This window comes from Mesoplodon densirostris, chromosome 12 (genome assembly GCF_025265405.1).
Source record: "Mesoplodon densirostris isolate mMesDen1 chromosome 12, mMesDen1 primary haplotype, whole genome shotgun sequence".
NCBI classification, from domain to species: Eukaryota; Metazoa; Chordata; class Mammalia; order Artiodactyla; family Ziphiidae; genus Mesoplodon; species Mesoplodon densirostris.
Window position 1 is genome coordinate 10,610,423 of NC_082672.1, and position 17,122 is coordinate 10,627,544.

Here is a 17,122-nt window from a genome sequence, read left to right on the forward strand (position 1 = left end):
ATGAGGGAGAAGTGAAATTAAGAGATTTTTTTTAAAAAAAGAAAATCTACAGAGACAGCACGAAGCAGAAGGAAGAGCCATAGGCGCAGGAGACAGGGCCCTGGGGTCGACTTCGCCCCGCCTGTAACTAACTAAATAACCCGTGGCAGGTAACTTTGTAGATCTCAGTTTCCTTCATCATAAAATTGGGGGGTACAGACTGGATGCCATCTAAAATCTTTCCAGCTCTAAAATTCTATTATTGTACAACTGAAATTCTATATCCTCTTGGAAGCTATCCTGGTGAAAATATTATCCTAAAGATCTGTGCCAGGACTTTGACACAAACCATCTCAAGTCACCGAAGACTTGATTGAAGTTGAGATATAGGAGGTGCTGGGGATGGCTGACTTCAAGGAATCAAAATCTACCATGGCTTAAAGGTCTAGGGCTTGCCAGGCCTTTTGTAAGTTCACTGAAGTCATGCATCATCCTGGGAGCTCATTTCCAAGAAAAAAAAAATCTGGATAATGCTGAAATATCCAAATCCACAGATCAGCTCTACTGGGCAGAGATGTCAATTGTCAGACAGTACCAGGTGGGTGCCACCTAGAATGAAAGAATGAATGCAAAACACACTAAATGACCGTGGGAAATTTATTTTACGTGTGTGTGTGTGTTAAGCATAGAGGTCAATCATTCAAAAAATATGAAGGATTATGATATAGCCTGGGATTCATGGAAATGCTTCTTTAGAAGCAGTAGGCCAAAGTCTTTCCTAAACTTCTGGCCGACCTTGGCTCGTCTGTGCTTTGACAGTGTCTTAGAGTCCCTCCGACATGATGCTGCAGACAGCCGTCAGAACTGCACTGAAGATGAAGGTCATCCTGCCAGCCCTGACTAGGCTTTCAGTAAGACAACTAGTATTTCCCACTCTCTGTTTCTCATTACTTCAAAAGAATAGAACATGATCTAGAAATGCTTTAAAACTGAACACAGAAAGGTATCTTCTGAGTAAAAAAGTATATCAGATGTGTATGGGGGGAGGTCCTGGACAGATATTACATATAAATTGCTAATTTCAAATTACTGTATAGTATTACTCAGCTAATCTAGTACCTGAACAGTACGATTCATCACATTCTATTGTAAATTGTCTGAAAATCAAAATGAGGGAGTCCTTTACTCAAAAGGTGACAAAGAAAAAACAATTCATCCATATGTTCCTTAACTTATTCACCACAGCAGCTTTACTCTCACAATGTCACTCTTAAAAAAGGAATTAGTAAAACAGCTTCTAACAAGTTTAATCTGTGTGTTTTTTCCTCTATATTATTTTACATCCAACTAGCTGAAAAAGCCTGAAGCATAATTGCCATAATCCTTCATTTCTGCAGTTAGCTTTCTGTCTCTAATTGCGTGCGCGCGCACACACACACACACACACACACACACACACTCCCTCCCTCCCTCCCTTCATCACTAATTTGTCTTTTTCAGATTCTTTCTTAGGCTCTAGGCCCTTTGGGATTCTGACTTGAGAAAGAAGTCATTATAACCAACTCTGTGAATATTGTATTTCTGAAAGGCTTGGGCCACTTCTTCCTGAGAGACTGCCATTTAGTGAACTGGCTTTTCAAGTTGCCAACCTAACTTTACCCTGACAGACCTATCAATGGGGAAAGAAAACAAGAACAAAAGCAAAAACGCAAGTTTGCTTCAATGGGCTGTTAAGTAAAGCAAAAACATGTTGAAAATCAAATTTCCTAACCCATAGCACTGAAACATGTACTATACATGTTTTCTCACATTCAAGCTTCTACTTTAAAAAAAAAAAGGGCACAACAGGTTATGTATATTGCAAAGTGCAAAGGAAGGAAGATTTAAAATAGAAATAAAACTTTTTCTTTCTTTTTTAGAAAGAATAGTGTAAACGCAAACGGCAAAATTCAGAGCTAACACAGATGGGGCTGCAAAGATGAGCCTTTGCCAACTGTGCTTCACGTGATTTACAAAGAATCACTCCAACATCTTCCTTTTTCTTATTTTTAATTAAGGAGGAGGTGTTGTATTCTAAGGAAGCTATCTGGTTGTTGCTGGCTGAAACGCAGATTTGATCTTCCCGTGCTGGTTAGCTAACATTGATTTTCTGCCCCAGTGGAAGACATTTTACTCTGATGCATGCCATTTAAATTCATTTTACACAGCTGCTTAATGTGGCTTGGCAAGGCACAGCCAAACTAGCTTTGTGGGTCTAAATAGGACTCCTGAGTTGGTAAAGGACAGATCCTATGGATTAGCAGGTGATGATAAACGCTTTTCTCCCCCCACTGTTATCTTCCTACTAACTCATGAAGTGACCTTGAAAGTAGCACAAGAAAGGAAAAAAGAGGAAAGACCATTTCTCCAAAGTAAGTATGTTTACCTCATTCTATGCTTATTTCACTTTTAGGATTATGTTTACAGAATTCTTTATTTGTTGGTCCACATTGAGGACCATGTTTACAGGATTTAGAACTCTCAATTGCAAAATTATCATTTGCTGTTGTTGCCTAAATAAATGTATATTGAATATAAAGCTACAAAAAAGCTCTCTGTGTCATGCATTCATAACAAGTAGTGAAAACACAGTTCTCTAAGTTTAGTCTTTAAACAAAGCTAGTTGATTGTTTCCGGTTTTATGTTACAAAATTGTTGTATCTTTCTGCTGAAACTAACTCCTTAACACTATTCAATCTACACGAGATGATCTTATTATTACTACATGCTAAATGATATCGGTAAAAATAATAATATACTTTAAGAGTATTTACTAACCTAAAGACAGTGACAGCCTGATATTATAGTTTTGTAGTGGGAAAGAAGAGATACTTTTTGTTGCTGTATGTAATTCCTGTGTCGAAATTGATAATAATATGGCAACACTGTGTTTAGAAAAAAAATTCTGTGTTGCATTATTTGGTTGTATTCTCCTGGTGACTTTAATATTCTAAACCTCCTTGGGAGAAGGAAATAATAGAAATCGTTGGCGCAGATGTCTGCTCAGTGATGATGGCACGAGGCCCCTCGCAAGTCCTATTAAGAACCTAAGCCCTGCCTCCTGCAGTGGGGCTCCATGGGGCCACCGCACTCTGAATTCGGGGCGAGAGTGGAAGCAGGTCCCTGTAGTGGCAGGAATGACAATTAACACAGTCATGAGAACGGTGCTACACAAGTCCTAGACGACACAACGACAACAGTGGGGGACGTGACGCTGGAGTAGGTGACTTCATTACTTTTACGTAGATAAAAGTTTTTTGTTTCCCTCTCAGGCACGAAGGAAAGAAGCCATGCCGAAGCCATGCAAAGACGGGATCTGGGGGGCGGCATGCAGGTCTCCACCAAACTACCACAGTACTGCTGGTGAGAATGAAAAACGAAACGGAACAAAACAAACAAAAAACCCAAAACAAACAAAAATAAACAAAAGACAGCCCCCTCTGAGATGGATTTCTTTTTAGGTCTTTCACTCTCTTACTTTGGGTGTTCCTTTCGCAGCCAGATGGCATGTTCATTAACAGTTTAAAAAAATGCCCAGGACCCGCAGCAAGTCAGGGCATGTTGCTACCTACCCGTACTGGTCAGGCTGGTTCATCATGGGAGCCTGAGAGTTGCCATAGTTGGGGTGCTGGGAAGAAAACATGGGGCGTCCGCCAGCCCCAGACTGGCTGGGATAAGCAGGCGACCTAATGTATGGTGGCCTAAAGTAGAACAGAAGAACAACTTCTTTGGATTGGTTCTGTAGACAAGTAGGAATCCCCCTGTCCATTATGTTATTTCCACACATAGGTGTGGAGGTTACAGAATGTGGCATAAAATACTCTGTACCATGCAGCTGCCTGGCAGTGAAGCTGGAGAACAATCCTTCAAAAAAAGGGTGGGGGACAGGGCAAAGGAGAGAGAAAAGTAAGATTCTCAGATCCAATCTCAGTGTTACAGTTCTGAAGCATAGCTTTGACTTTGGTAAAAGCCAAAAAATAAACAGTCTCCATTTAAACTCCTGGAGAGCTCTGATGGGTGGAATGTGAAGGTGAGGCTTTGGAATGGTCTACCGATTAGAAATAGAAAATGAAAATGCATGGATGTATACTTATACAGTAACTTATATAAAATTATATATAAACTGATTCAGAAAGGGAGCACAGCAAGGTTTTTTAATCAAACAATTATGCCTTAATCTCTACAGTTATCTTCTTCCCAGATCACTATCCAAGGCTTCATGTCAAATGCAATCAAGTACTTTCTCCTTAAAAAGGAAATAACTTGTGCTTTTTGAGTTGTGACAATGGACAATTCATTTAAACCTAAATTAGAACTTCAACTGGACCAGCCAAACCAGTCCTCACGGACAGGTTTATTAAAACATTCTCTCTACAGCCTGCATAGGTTCAGTTCAGAGGTATAGCGCTGGGGTTCAGAAGATCCTAAGTAATTGTAACGCGGAGGAGGTGGGTGGGGTGGGGGGGGAGGGAGAGAGGGGGAGAGAGAATATGACTGACTTTCATTTTATTATGTGGAGCAAACAGTGAGACTGGAAGGGTCCCTAACATTCCCGAATAGCAACTTCAGAGGAAAAGCAACAAAGGGATACATTTAAACACACACACACACACACACACACACACACAGAGCTCTTATTTCCCTTTGACAAACTCAGAATCTTCTCTCTTTTCTTCTGAAGATACCATATGTTCATACATATCTGTCAGTGTCCTTTGTTTTAAAACATACCTTGACATATGTTAAACATAATTCAAACATTTTTACATGTGAGTCTTTTAAAACATATTCACTTTGCCTCCTAAATTTTTAATCAGTTATTTTTATACAGGTCAAGTATTTACTTCAAGAATTAATTTTAAAATTCAGGATTAAAAACAAGTAAGTAGTTGAGGCTAGAGCCTGTGCTCTATCAACTTAAAGTTTCGGAAATATAATCCTTGTTTTATTAACCACCTTTTGGTTTGGACAGAGAGAGAGCTATGCCCAGAAAAACAAAATACAACATAAGAACATGAAGTAATAAATCTCACACATATACATTTAGACAAACACACACAATACACATATGTACACATACAAAGTTTCTATTTTAATAAAGATCTTTATGGTGAGGTAAAAAAAAAAAAAGGGAGTAGTTCTTTTGGAATGTTTTAGATTTTAGCCAGTTTTTAGGCTCTAGAATTGCCTGCCTAAACCTCACTGTGTTAAGTGGAACCACAAAGACACTCGCCGTGCCACTGGCTCTAGGTTGCTTGGTGCAGTGACTATTCACAGCCGTTTCAAATAACCTCCCACAGCTGACTTGCCCACCAATGATTCCTTCTTCCATGTCTCATACAACATGACCTGTTATTTACTTCTCTGACCTTTATGGTACAGAATATAGTCAACACAAAAGGAATGGCCAAGCCAAGGGACCCTCTGTTGCTCTCCACCCCCATGTGAGCCGGGAATGACGCAGCTCTGGGCTCCGCATGTGTGCACACGTCCACACACAGACCGCCCGCCCGACGGCATACCTGCTTTGTGCCGAGTTCGCAGCGGCCTGCATCACTGCGGCAGCTGCCTCCTGTGCCTTACGGTTCACGGTTGGCATTGGTGGCCCCATTCCTGGCCCTCCCTGCTGAGACATGCCAGGAGAACTAGGGGTCATGCTGCTCATATTTCCAGGAAAGGGTCTGTTCTGCATCCCAGCTGATGGCATTCGTCCCAGGGGCATAGCACCACACGGCTGGCTTGGCCCTTGTCCATGCATCTGGCTGTTGGCATTGATGCCCATGCCGGGCCCTGGGCCGCTGTAGCTTGCACTGGGCACCCCACTATATGTTGGGGGTCTGGAGTAGTTACCTAAACAAAAATCAAACACAAATTAAAGCCTTTTACTTAATATTTGAACTTGTGAAAACATTCACTGGAACCACTTTGTGTCCAACAATGTCATCAACACAGAATATTAGTCATTATCCTCATTAACCCTTTCCCCTATTGGCGCTGATGAGGTTGGCAGTCTCAAAATACACTCTCTCTGCACATTCCAAAGGCAAAGAGCCACACAGGACCACTGGAACACGGAGGGAAACCCAGGCTGATCACTGAAACCATCTACGAATGGACACAGGATGCTAGTGCTGAGTGGTGCTTTAGCGCATCCAGCACCTCGTTACTCTTACCAAAATTTAACTGAAATAAGTATTTCAGCCCCCAGTCCGCAGGTGAACACCAATCTGAGACTGCACCACTACATCACTACCACACTGGACAGTTATGATACAGGGTTCAGAGGTGTAAGAAGACATGCACGTGTGGTCAAAATTACCCTTCAAAACCCCACAGGAGGTGTCACGTGGAAATGTGACATTAATCCAGCACAGTCGGCTTTTCTCTGGTGTCTGGAAGACTCTTTTTGTTTGAGCGCCGGATAAAGTGGCTGGTTTGCACTTGATGCCACGTCTTATAAAATAAGTTTCAAGCACTGGCATGGCACTCAGCGCAGCAAGATGGTGGCACTATGGGAAGCAGGCAGGGTCCCAGACTGAGATAAGCGTCCACAGTCTCACCTCTCATCTCTGCTCACATGGGGCACGTGCTCACGGAGTAGAATGGCCTGGACTAGTGCAGTATTTTCGTTTTCTCTCTCCTTCCACACCTTTTCTTTTGATTGAGTGCACATACACTACATTCAAGTCAACTGAAGGCATACATAATGCCACTTCAATAATAATAACTGCTGAACCGTACTATGTGTGAGACATTGGGCTAAGTGCTGCGCATCAATGAGTTCATCCTTTCCTCCAATAATTATAGGAAATGTAGATACGACCATGACTCCACTTACAAATGAAGAAAGTCAACAGCTAGTAGGTTAGGATTCAAGCTCAAGCAAAATGATGATGGAACCCATATAATTAACCAATCAAATATGCTGACTGTTGAAATGAAATATATGCAAAAGGATAAGTGTCTGTAGAATATGGATTAGTGTTCCTCCACTGTCTTTACTACTTTCTGGAAGAATCTCCTCATCTCTATAACATAACTGTTCTAGGCACAGTGAATGTAAAGTTAAATACAATGCAATTCCTGTACTCAAGAAGCTCACGACCTAAGTGTGAGAGTGTGTGTGTGTGTGTGTGTGTGTGTGTGTATAAGGTGGAGTAGCAGGGGTAAGATGAGAAAAAATACAAACACAAAGACAAAAAGATAACGCACTGTGAAAAGCGTAAGAGAAAGAAGAATAAGTCTGTGTCGGGTGGGGATGCGGGGGGTTGTCCATGGTCGGGCGTTGAGTGAAAGGTTTTGAAAAACCCCCTTGGGTCGCAACCCAGGCGTCCGTGTGGGGCAGGCTTTGGGATCTGGGAGAACTGGGGCTGAGGGAAGACTCCCTACATAGACCGACCATGTGACCTTAGCTAAGTCGTTTTAATCTTTCTTTGTTTCATTCTCTTCTCTGTAAAACAGAGATAAGCCTCTTCAATACTGTCTACTTGAAGAGTAGCTGTTAGGATTAAATGACATAACGTGTAAAGTATCTCAAACGTGAGTGCAAAAATGGTAGGGGGTTACTGGTGGATGGTGATTAAGGCAGAAGAGGGCAGGGAGCACCTATGGAAGAGGCCGTGGACAACGGCACAGACCGCGAAAGGGCAAACTCAAGAGCAAGTCACTGCTGAGCTTCGTGTGGCCGTGAGAAGGGAACAGAGGGAAGAGGCCCCCGTATACCAGGCTTCCAAGCCCGGGACCTATTCCGAAGGTGAGAAGGATCTTCTCCAGGTTTTCCAGCAGAAATTGGATTGGATTAGTAACAACAATAAAAGCCAGCCATTGATATTTACTGTGTGCTAAGCTCAGTTTCGAGTTCTTTGCATTACCTCCTTTAATGCTTACATCAAGCCTAAGAGGTCCCTGTCATCATCATCCTCACCTTAGGGAGCCTGAGGTGAGGGATGTTGAGTGGCCTGTCCCAAGGTCACGTGGCTAAAATGCCTCGGAGCCACAGTCTGCACCCAGGCTGTCCACTGGCCACACCCGACTGGCCTCTCAAATACTTCAGGAAAACCACACTTACATCACATTATCATCACAGTCGTGAAAGCAGGTTTTCTCAAGTGCAGACCACCTACAAAGCTGTAAGAAGCCCAGACTCCTCAGCACTGACTGGTATTTGCTCTGTTAGGTGCCTCACGTGAGCTCTCTTACGTGGCTGTCTAGGAAGTGTATTACTCACCGGAGACGGTGTGAAGGTCACTGTTCACACAGACCACGGGCCGGGCACACTTTCTGTAAAGGGCTGGAGACTAAATACTTTAGGCTTTCTGGGCTAGATGGTGTCTGTCAAAACTAAACTGCTGGGGGCTTCCCTGGTGGCGCAGTGGTTGGGAGTCCGCCCGCTGATGCAGGGGACACGGGTTCGTGCCCCGGTCTGCGAAGATCCCACGTGCCGCGGAGTGGCTGGGCCCGTGAGCCGTGGCTGCTGAGCCTGCACGGCCGGAGCCTGTGCTCCGCAACGGGAGAGGCCACAACAGTGAGAGGCCCGCGTACCGCAAACAAACAAACAAAAACTAAACTGCCATTGCAGCCCTGGCGTGGCTGGAATGCAACACACACACAAACGGGAGCCCCTGCGTTACAAACACAATGGCTGGCCAGAGTGGCCATCATCTGCTGGGCCCCACCACAGCCCGGTCTTGGGACAAGCTTCTTAAGAAAGTGCTCCCTCAACACAGAAAAAGTGACTTGTTACAGCCAGCAGCTACCTTCCCCTGAATATCCCTGGAAGCCAAAGAAAGGCTGGAGAGGAACAACAGAGGGAGGCACTGGCCTTCGAGGAGGTGGAATGGATAGGAAAACAAAAGGGGAGGGAAGGGAAGGACAGGAGAGGGTCAACATAAATCACCTCAGGTGCCTTGGAACTGCATCGGTGGAAGTCACTTTTAGTCTTTTATGAGTCAGTCTTTTATGCCAGCACCTCAAATTTAAACTGCCTTTGCATGAAGATACTTTGCAGACGTAATCAAACTGATACTGTTTTTAAGTAAAAGGTAAACATTCACTGTTTATCAAAGTTCTTTATAAAAAGTTCTGAGGTTGCTCTGAATCTCCCGTCCCACGGGACCACACAGAAGGTCCCCGTCTGTTTTCCCATCACACCGTCTCCGCGGAAAGGGCCCCTTATGCTCATCCTGGTTGGGAGGGATGCAGAACAATGGGCAGGACGCTGTGTGGGAAGCCTTCTCAGGGCACAGTCCTCGGAACTTTTCTCTGCATCAGGCTGAAGACTCCCCCCGACCCGCCCCACTGACCTCACAGCCCTTCACTTCCAGATTATCTGATCACATCAGTGAGATCCAGCGGTGCCTTTCTGGCTCTTGCTTTTATTAAAAAGAAACAAACTCATTTACACTTGGAACACAAATGAAATCAATTCATATATCCTTGCTATTGCTCTGCAGCTAGTTTCCACCCCCCTCAACACCTGATAAGCGACTCATCTGGTAAGAAACTGTATTCAGTGAAAACATATGTACCCTTTGCTTTTGAAGGAAATGAAATGACACTTTAATCTTGTTTTACAAAACAAGCATTTACCTGGTTGTTGCAGACTATGCCCACAGTGCAGTTTTATATGAGAGTAAGGTCCCTGATTTTGTGGAATTCTGCTTATAGTTGAAGTAGAAAGCCGTTCATACTTGGAACAGAGAAATACTGTCACTCTGGGTTCCTGCACCTTGGGTTTAACTGGCAGTCAGGGGCTGTATTTTAATGAACACAAAGAAACAACTGAGATGTTCAGTAACCCTCTACTTGACTTCTAGCTTTTTCATTCATCTTATGTACTAAGAAGACAAGAGCTGGGTTTCAATCACTTTGCTCAATTCAGCAGCTGGTCTTCGTTGCACAGCAGGAAGCATTCTGTAATCGGGGGGAGTATGCGTCAGAGCACAGCCACCATGCACACCCATACACGCACGCGTGCACTTGTCCTTAGAAAGGCCCATTGAGCGCTGGGCTCCCAATCTTATTTTTCCTCAATCAGTTAGGCTGATTTCATGAACTGGCACTCAACAGCACATGTCAAGGGAATATGTTCTAATTATAGAGGCCTCTATTTGGTAGAAGAAATACAAAGTCCCCTTTTCTTCTCCTTGAAACTTTCAAGACTTTCCTCATTAAACTCACATGCCTGGATAAAAATGGTTTCTAAAGGCTTTAAATGGCTTAAGAGGCAGCAACGGATAAAGGCTGCTCTAGAAACTGGGTTTGAATACTGGTCTGACACTGCCTAGGGCGTGACCTTGGACAAGGTACTTAACCTCTCGGAACATCACTTTTGCCAGGTAAAGTAACAATCGTAACGGGGAATAGGTAGAAAGTGACTAGTTCAGGGCCAAGCATAGAACTACCTAAAAAATGACAGCTATCACCGTGACCATCAACAATAATACCATTATTATCAATAAGCATTAATATGATTTTTTCTCCATCATTTTTTGAAAATGTGTGGAAGGAGTGAAAAATGATTCACACACACCCCACTTTGCCTACTCGATAACATATCTTTCTCCCCAAAATAAACAAAAACCAAATATGTAAGCCAAGCAAAATATGAGAGGAAAAGCCAGGAATGAGAAGTGCAATCTTATTTCCATGTTTCTCTAATAGATTAGTAATTTGTTGGCACTAGCTCTGACAGAAAACAGATGGTTCCAGCATTAAGCACAATGAAGGCTGCAGATGCTGGGCCAGCCCACCTCAGCTGGACGGGTCTTGCAGCCAAGTACGAGAGCCCACAGTTTTCAAGTGGGTTCATCTTGGCACACCAGCTTTGGAAAATTGGTCACCAAATGAATTCAGATTTCAACCCACCAGGAGTTGTATTCAAGCACCAGACAGAGGAAGCAGGAGCTAGACTCTATTCAAGTCACCATCATTATTTTAGAGGATCACAAATAATTCTGTACCTGACTCTAAGTTTTCAAATTTGCTAGTTATAATTAATATTCCAAGCTTACTGCTTTTATTGAATCATTAAATGCTTCCGTTTATTTTACTTCTCAGTTTCAACCATACAACAATTACTCATGAACAGCTATTACATGCAAAGTCCTATATTATTCCCCTTTGCTGTGGAGGGTAAAATGGTGCACGAATCATAGAATAGACAGCTGACCCTGAGTGGGAAAAAAACAAATGGATAATTAGCTATATACTATGATAAACATATTCGTGAATTAGGGCTAAATTTGGCCAGTAATCATCACTTCACATAGCCATGTACTACATAATATTAAGTCATGTTTATTGAGGTAGAATTTATATGCATTAGCAACCATATATGCCCTATAACCACCAGCACAGTTAAGACAGGGGGTATTTCTATCATGACAAAAAGTTGCCATTTTGTGGTCAATCTCATCCCCACTCCTGGCAACCGCTGATCTGATTTCTCTTCCTACAGTTTTGCCTTCCCCAGGATGTCATACAAATAGAGTCATAGTGTACTGTGTCTGGCTCCTTTCACTCAGCACCATGCTTTCCAAATTCACCCATAATGTCGTGCATATCAGCAGTTTGTTCCCTTTTGCTGCTGAGTAGTATTCTATTCTGTGAACATTTGGGCTGTTTCCAGTTTCTGGCAATCACGAACAAAGCTGTTGACATTTGCACACAGGTGTCTGAGTGGATATATGTTTCATCTCTCTTGGTAAACTCTAGGGATGAGAGTGCTAGGTTGTATGATAAGTGTATTTTTAACTTTGTAAGAAACTCCACTACAATACATGAGAGTTCTAATTGCTCTACTGTACATCCTGGATATTGCCAATTTTTCAAAAATATTAGCCATTCCAGTAGGTGTGTAGTGGATACTGTTGTGGCTTTAATTTTCATTTCTCTAATGACAAATGATTTTGAGAGTATTTTTCATGTATGTAAGATCCTTGCTGTGCAAAAAAAGGCTACATTTAAAAAACCTTCTTCCCACGCTACCTTTCTCTCAGACTGATCTCACAATGCTGTACTTTCAGCCACTGCTTTAGGAGAGAAACTGACTGAGTAAAGAAGACCACAAATGCAGATTCAAAATGAAAGTGAACTTACCCCAAGTTGCATTAAATCCTACTATTTGTGGGAATAGCGATAATTTATCTTTTGAACTGATATATGACACCATATTTTTCCTAGGTCAACATGCATTTTAAAAAGTCTTCAAAATGTAATAATAATAATAATATTACATAAAGCTTGTAAAAGAGGAGAAAAGACCCATTACCTTACAGTATGACTTCAGTAGTTTTGGTAGTTTTCTTCCCACATATGTTACTTTTGGTAGTTTTTTCCCATATATATTACAAATTTTAACTCCTTTAAAAATTTAATTATACAGGGATGCAAGCGCAATACAGAAAATATCAAAGCACAGAGAAAACAGACAACCGTGATCCTTAGTGCTATCTCCCAAAGATAATTCTTAAGCATTGAGCAGTCAACCCAATACCCATCAAGCAACAACGCAGGGTCAAGAAGGCATACCAGTGTCTCTGGAACACTCTCTGTCTTCATCCGTTTAGGAAACAGTTCTCAAGAGCCTCTAATATGCCAGCTCTGTGCTAACAGATGGGGATTCAGCAATGAGCAAAGGCAAAGAGCTTACATTCTGGTGGCAGGAGACAGGCTAATAAACAAATCTAGAGCATGTCGTGTGGTGTCAAGTGCTCTGAAGGAGAACAAAGCAGGGAGAACTTACACAGAGTGGAGAGGGCAGGTCCCTGAGCCAGTGACAGAGGAGAGCCACGCGGGGAAGGGAGCTGTGTGCGTGCAGGCTGCCTCCGTGTAGAAGAGGATCTTTGGAGAAACCACCACCGCCAAGGCTGACGTCACACACAGGCTTGGGGGACATATGGGTAAGTCCGATGCTAGTATCTAACTTCAGAGCAGTGAGTCTTGAGAGCACAGGCCCTCAAGGAGCAGGAGCATAAATGTCTGTGTGTGTGTGGCCTTCAGAAAGGCCACACACACGCAGACATTTCACACACAATGCTCAGTTTCCTCATCTGCAAAAAGGGCGTGATACAAGATTCTCTATCTCGTGTGATTGCTGTGAGGAAAAAAATATTAACAGTAACTATTGCTGGACACTGACAATGGTTAGAATCTGTCAAGGAATAGACAGAATCTGTTCCAATATTAATGAAAGATAACTTTTCAATCAGTGAAATTCTTTTTATTATATATTGCATCATATGTCTAATTTTACTTTCAAGATGCACAGATATTAAATTTATTTCTCAAACAAAGTATAAGAAAAAGTAAGTACTAACCTAAAAAATGTAAAATTGTATTATCTTAATTCAAGAGCCAAATTTGGCATAAAACAGTAAAATCCCCACGGTAAGGAACGAAGGATTCCCAGTCACTGCACCTGCGTCCTCCCTAGGCTCAGAGCTGCTGTGCCCTGTGCACACCCACAGACTGCATGGGAACGGCGCCCCCTGGAGGGAGAGCTCTGATCTGCTTCACCTGACGGCAGGTGCAGGAAGCCTTCTGAAAGGACCCGTGGTACCAACTCTTAAAGATTTGAAAACCGGTCATTTCTTTTCAAACAAACATTTGAAAAAAATGGCAGAGCTGTGAGCCTCAGGAAAAGGCACCTTGCTAAGATGTAAAGCAAAGCTGCACGTCCACATCCTGCATTTCTGCACTGCCATCCACAATTGTCATGACCCAGGTCTGCGGTACAAGTCCACCGGATGACCACGCCCCACGAGGTGCTTAGTCATTCAGTGAGGGGAGGGGATGCTGGCACTCTGTGTGCTGTTGATTTTAATAAGCAACGTAAAATAATTAGCTTCACACTAGTCAAAATCAATGTTGCTTTATGTTTTTTTCTTTTTCTTTCTTAAAGTTGATTTGTACTTTGTTTTCCTTACTTCTTCCCTAATTCCCAGGTTTTGATAAAATCACGATGATTATCAGTCTGCTAAGAAAAATTCATGCTTAAACCTTTTAACTTGAAGGCTAAATTTGAGCACCAAAAGAACATGGCATTAACCACCTTTTGCTGTAAAATGATCTACTACAATCTGTTTTTGCTACTGTGAGCAAGATAAAGATTTAGAATTTTTTAACAAAGCTGTATAGAATATGGAATTAATACTTTTGCCTAGCAATGTCCATTTAACCATAAAATAAAGGTAACAGGAAGCAGTGAACATATCAAGTATATTACAAACTGTTTTAAGAAAAAAAAAAATGAGTGAAACCGAAGGGGGAGTGATCTGCACAGAAATCAGCCTTTGGAAAGCCAAAGAACAAGATCTCCAATTTGCAGCACTGTCCACGGGGAGAAAAAATGAATCCATGTGGCAGACACATCTCACTTCTGTAGAAGAGAGGCTGAATTTAGTTTAATTTGAGAGTAAGAGCAGAGACTGAAATCTTGGGTCATGGTGACACCAAGGTTGTCATGGGCCTGTAAGGCACTCTTCAAGTAGCCAGTGGGCTGCCAACTGGTGACATTTATATGTTGTTCCTCTGAACTGAAACAGCTGTAAGATTATTAATGTGCAATTCACTATTTTGGAACTGCATTCATTTCAACTAGGTATCATTGAAGTTTGCCTTTGCTGAATCTGTGAGAAACATTTTAATGAATGAAGAAGGAAGAGTTCCTATGGCATCTTATTTATTTTAGAGAAAAACACGTTAAACCCTTCCGAAAAGCCTCTTTGACCAAGTTATTTAGGAATAAAATGTTCTTCAGACTCACCTACTTAGAAATTCCCTGCTTCCTAAGACACACTATACAAATTAAGGCATAAAACCAAGGCTGAGTCATTGTACAACGTGTGTAGCTGTAAGTGGTGGCCCAGACACTAACATACAAGGCAGTGATAACTGGAGGGGAATCTAGGCTCAGAATCCCTGTTAGTTGCCGAAGGTAATACTCCTAATTCCTTGCAAAACTAAGGCTAGACCCTCACTTTTTGCAATTAGTGACAAACATGCCCAAAACACTTGTGGACAGCCTGTGACAGACACTGTTCTAGAGAACACACAAACAAGACAGTGTCTGTCCTTAGGAAATAGAAAGACTGTGAAGATGAAATTGATTTCCGCTCCCTTTTTCCCATACAAATGCACTTATTAATAATTAACATGTCAATTACATAACTGCTTTCTATTTATTAGAGCAAGTCTCTATGGCCCTTTCTACTGCAAACAGTTTGTAAGGGTAGTTATTTTACACGTGCTTGCTTGAAGGTAGAAAAGTACTATTTCATCAAGTATACTGCGATTAAACATTTTTACACATTTAGATTGGCTTCATCCCATTAGGGTATTTTGATATTTGTCCAAAACTGACTGGGTGTTTCCTGTTACCGGCGCTCAAGGTCGCCTTTTGTATGGGAGGGGGCATGGTGGCCTCGATGATGACCTAGCAGCTGTTGGGAGAACATCGAGGAGCCAGCGCACTTCGGGGCGAGGAAAGCTGCCGCTCTTCGGCGCATCCTTTCGGGAGGTGCTTTGGGGCCTCGGGGATTCTGTGGGTGCCGAGGGGGCCGGCCGGGTGGCGGAGCCGCGGGTAGAAAACGTAGAAAACGCCGGCGGCGGCGCCTTTGTCACCCCGCCGGGCGGAGGAGCTCAAAATAGCAGCGTGGAGAAAAAGGGGCGCAGAGAGAAACGCGAGCCAAAGGGGGAAGCCCCGTTATACGTTTAATAATTCAGATTCTACAGTATTCATATACACTTCTAAAAATTTCTTCTTAATAGTTATGCTTTTCCTTAATCTCTAGTATTTTTGTATTCCCCAAAAGTTCCTTGCTCCTTGAAGGCCAGTGGTTTTTGCCTTTTGCTTCCTTCTCTCTCGCCCACTGAAGGAACGGCAGGGAAGGAGTACATCTCAGGCCTGGGAAGCGACGCCCCGGTGGCTCTGCGAGTGGCCTCTGGAGTCTCCCTCGGTGTGAACCCTGGCTCTGCTCTTACCAGCTGTGGGGCTGTGCGTAAATTACCTAACCTGCTCCTTTGCGAAACGGGATCACGTCACGGGCTTCCTGTTAATTAATAAAAATGGGAAAGTGTGTCTGCATTGGAATCCTGGCGTCCCACTGTGTGCCCGGGGCAGAGGTGTGTATGTGGTGCACGCCTCAGTCTCCTGCTCTGTCAAGTGGAGTAATAACAGTACCTATAACACAGCATGTTGTGAGGATTCAATGAGTTAATATATGAAAAACACCGAGACCAGGACCCAGGAGTGTTTAATAAACGTTGCTGGTTGTTACTAGTAATTTTGAAGAAGCTGCTCCTGACAGCAAAAAGGTTATAGCAAAAAGAGACGGTAAAATATTTTCCCCTGAGATCTCTTAAAAACGAAACCAGCCCAGAAGAAAGCCATCTAGTTAGTAACATAGAAGATGTGACTGATGACCCAGTGGGTCGCTGCACAAGCGATTCCTTCCAGACATCAAAACGTGTAACGCGAAGATGTAAGCTGAATATTTTACTAATAATTTGAGTAGTTAATTAAGAGAAAGAAAAAAAATACTTCATTTGGGTCTCTGTTTAAAAGGATCAACCAAGAGAAATGTAAAGGTAAGAACATTTACTGAATTGAGTGATACAGGTTACAAGCGTAATTTCCTGTCATTCAGTGTTTGCCGAGGAGAGGAGAATACAAGGAGGAAAGCAAACAGCTCTGATGTGCACACAGAGCACTGGGACACTGACTGGCAGCCCAGCACTGGAGCCAGTCAAGGCACCCAGGAGGGGACACGCCTCAAAGTGGAATGTGCTTGAGATGCCTCTTGGAAGGAGAACATTGCCGAGAGCACAAATGGGCAGGCACTTTTTTTCAAAGTTAGAAAGTGCTGTGTATGGAAATTATCAGCCTTATTTTAAATTATCTCTAATGTCAACCTAAACTCAGCATTTATGCCTTAAAAAAAAAACCCCAACAAAAACCTTCTTGTCTACATAACCAACATGTTATGCAGTGGATCCAGTAGGCCGCATTAACATAAAAGGCCCTGGAGTTGAAGCAAAATTTAGACTCAGAATATTAGAATTAGAAGCAACTTCCAAGGTAACACAATCTAATTTCCCCATT

The 17,122-nt window shown here is 42.7% G+C and overlaps 1 protein-coding gene across 8 annotated transcripts in view; it reads right to left on the reverse strand.

Annotated features, from left to right (window-relative positions):
- The window catches only part of ARID1B (AT-rich interaction domain 1B), a 413,166-nt gene that overhangs the window by 54,754 nt on the left and 341,290 nt on the right, over window positions 1–17,122 (reverse strand). For 4 of the 8 annotated variants that reach the window (XM_060114319.1, XM_060114318.1, XM_060114321.1 and 1 more), the window contains 2 exons: window positions 5,541–5,868; window positions 3,591–3,719 (listed from right to left, as the gene is read on the reverse strand). In XM_060114319.1, the coding sequence (XP_059970302.1) occupies window positions 3,591–3,719; window positions 5,541–5,868 (457 nt within the window). The remainder of the gene's footprint in view (window positions 1–3,590; window positions 3,720–5,540; window positions 5,869–17,122) is intronic. The other 4 variants (XM_060114324.1, XM_060114322.1, XM_060114323.1 and 1 more) reach the window with 1 other exon arrangement.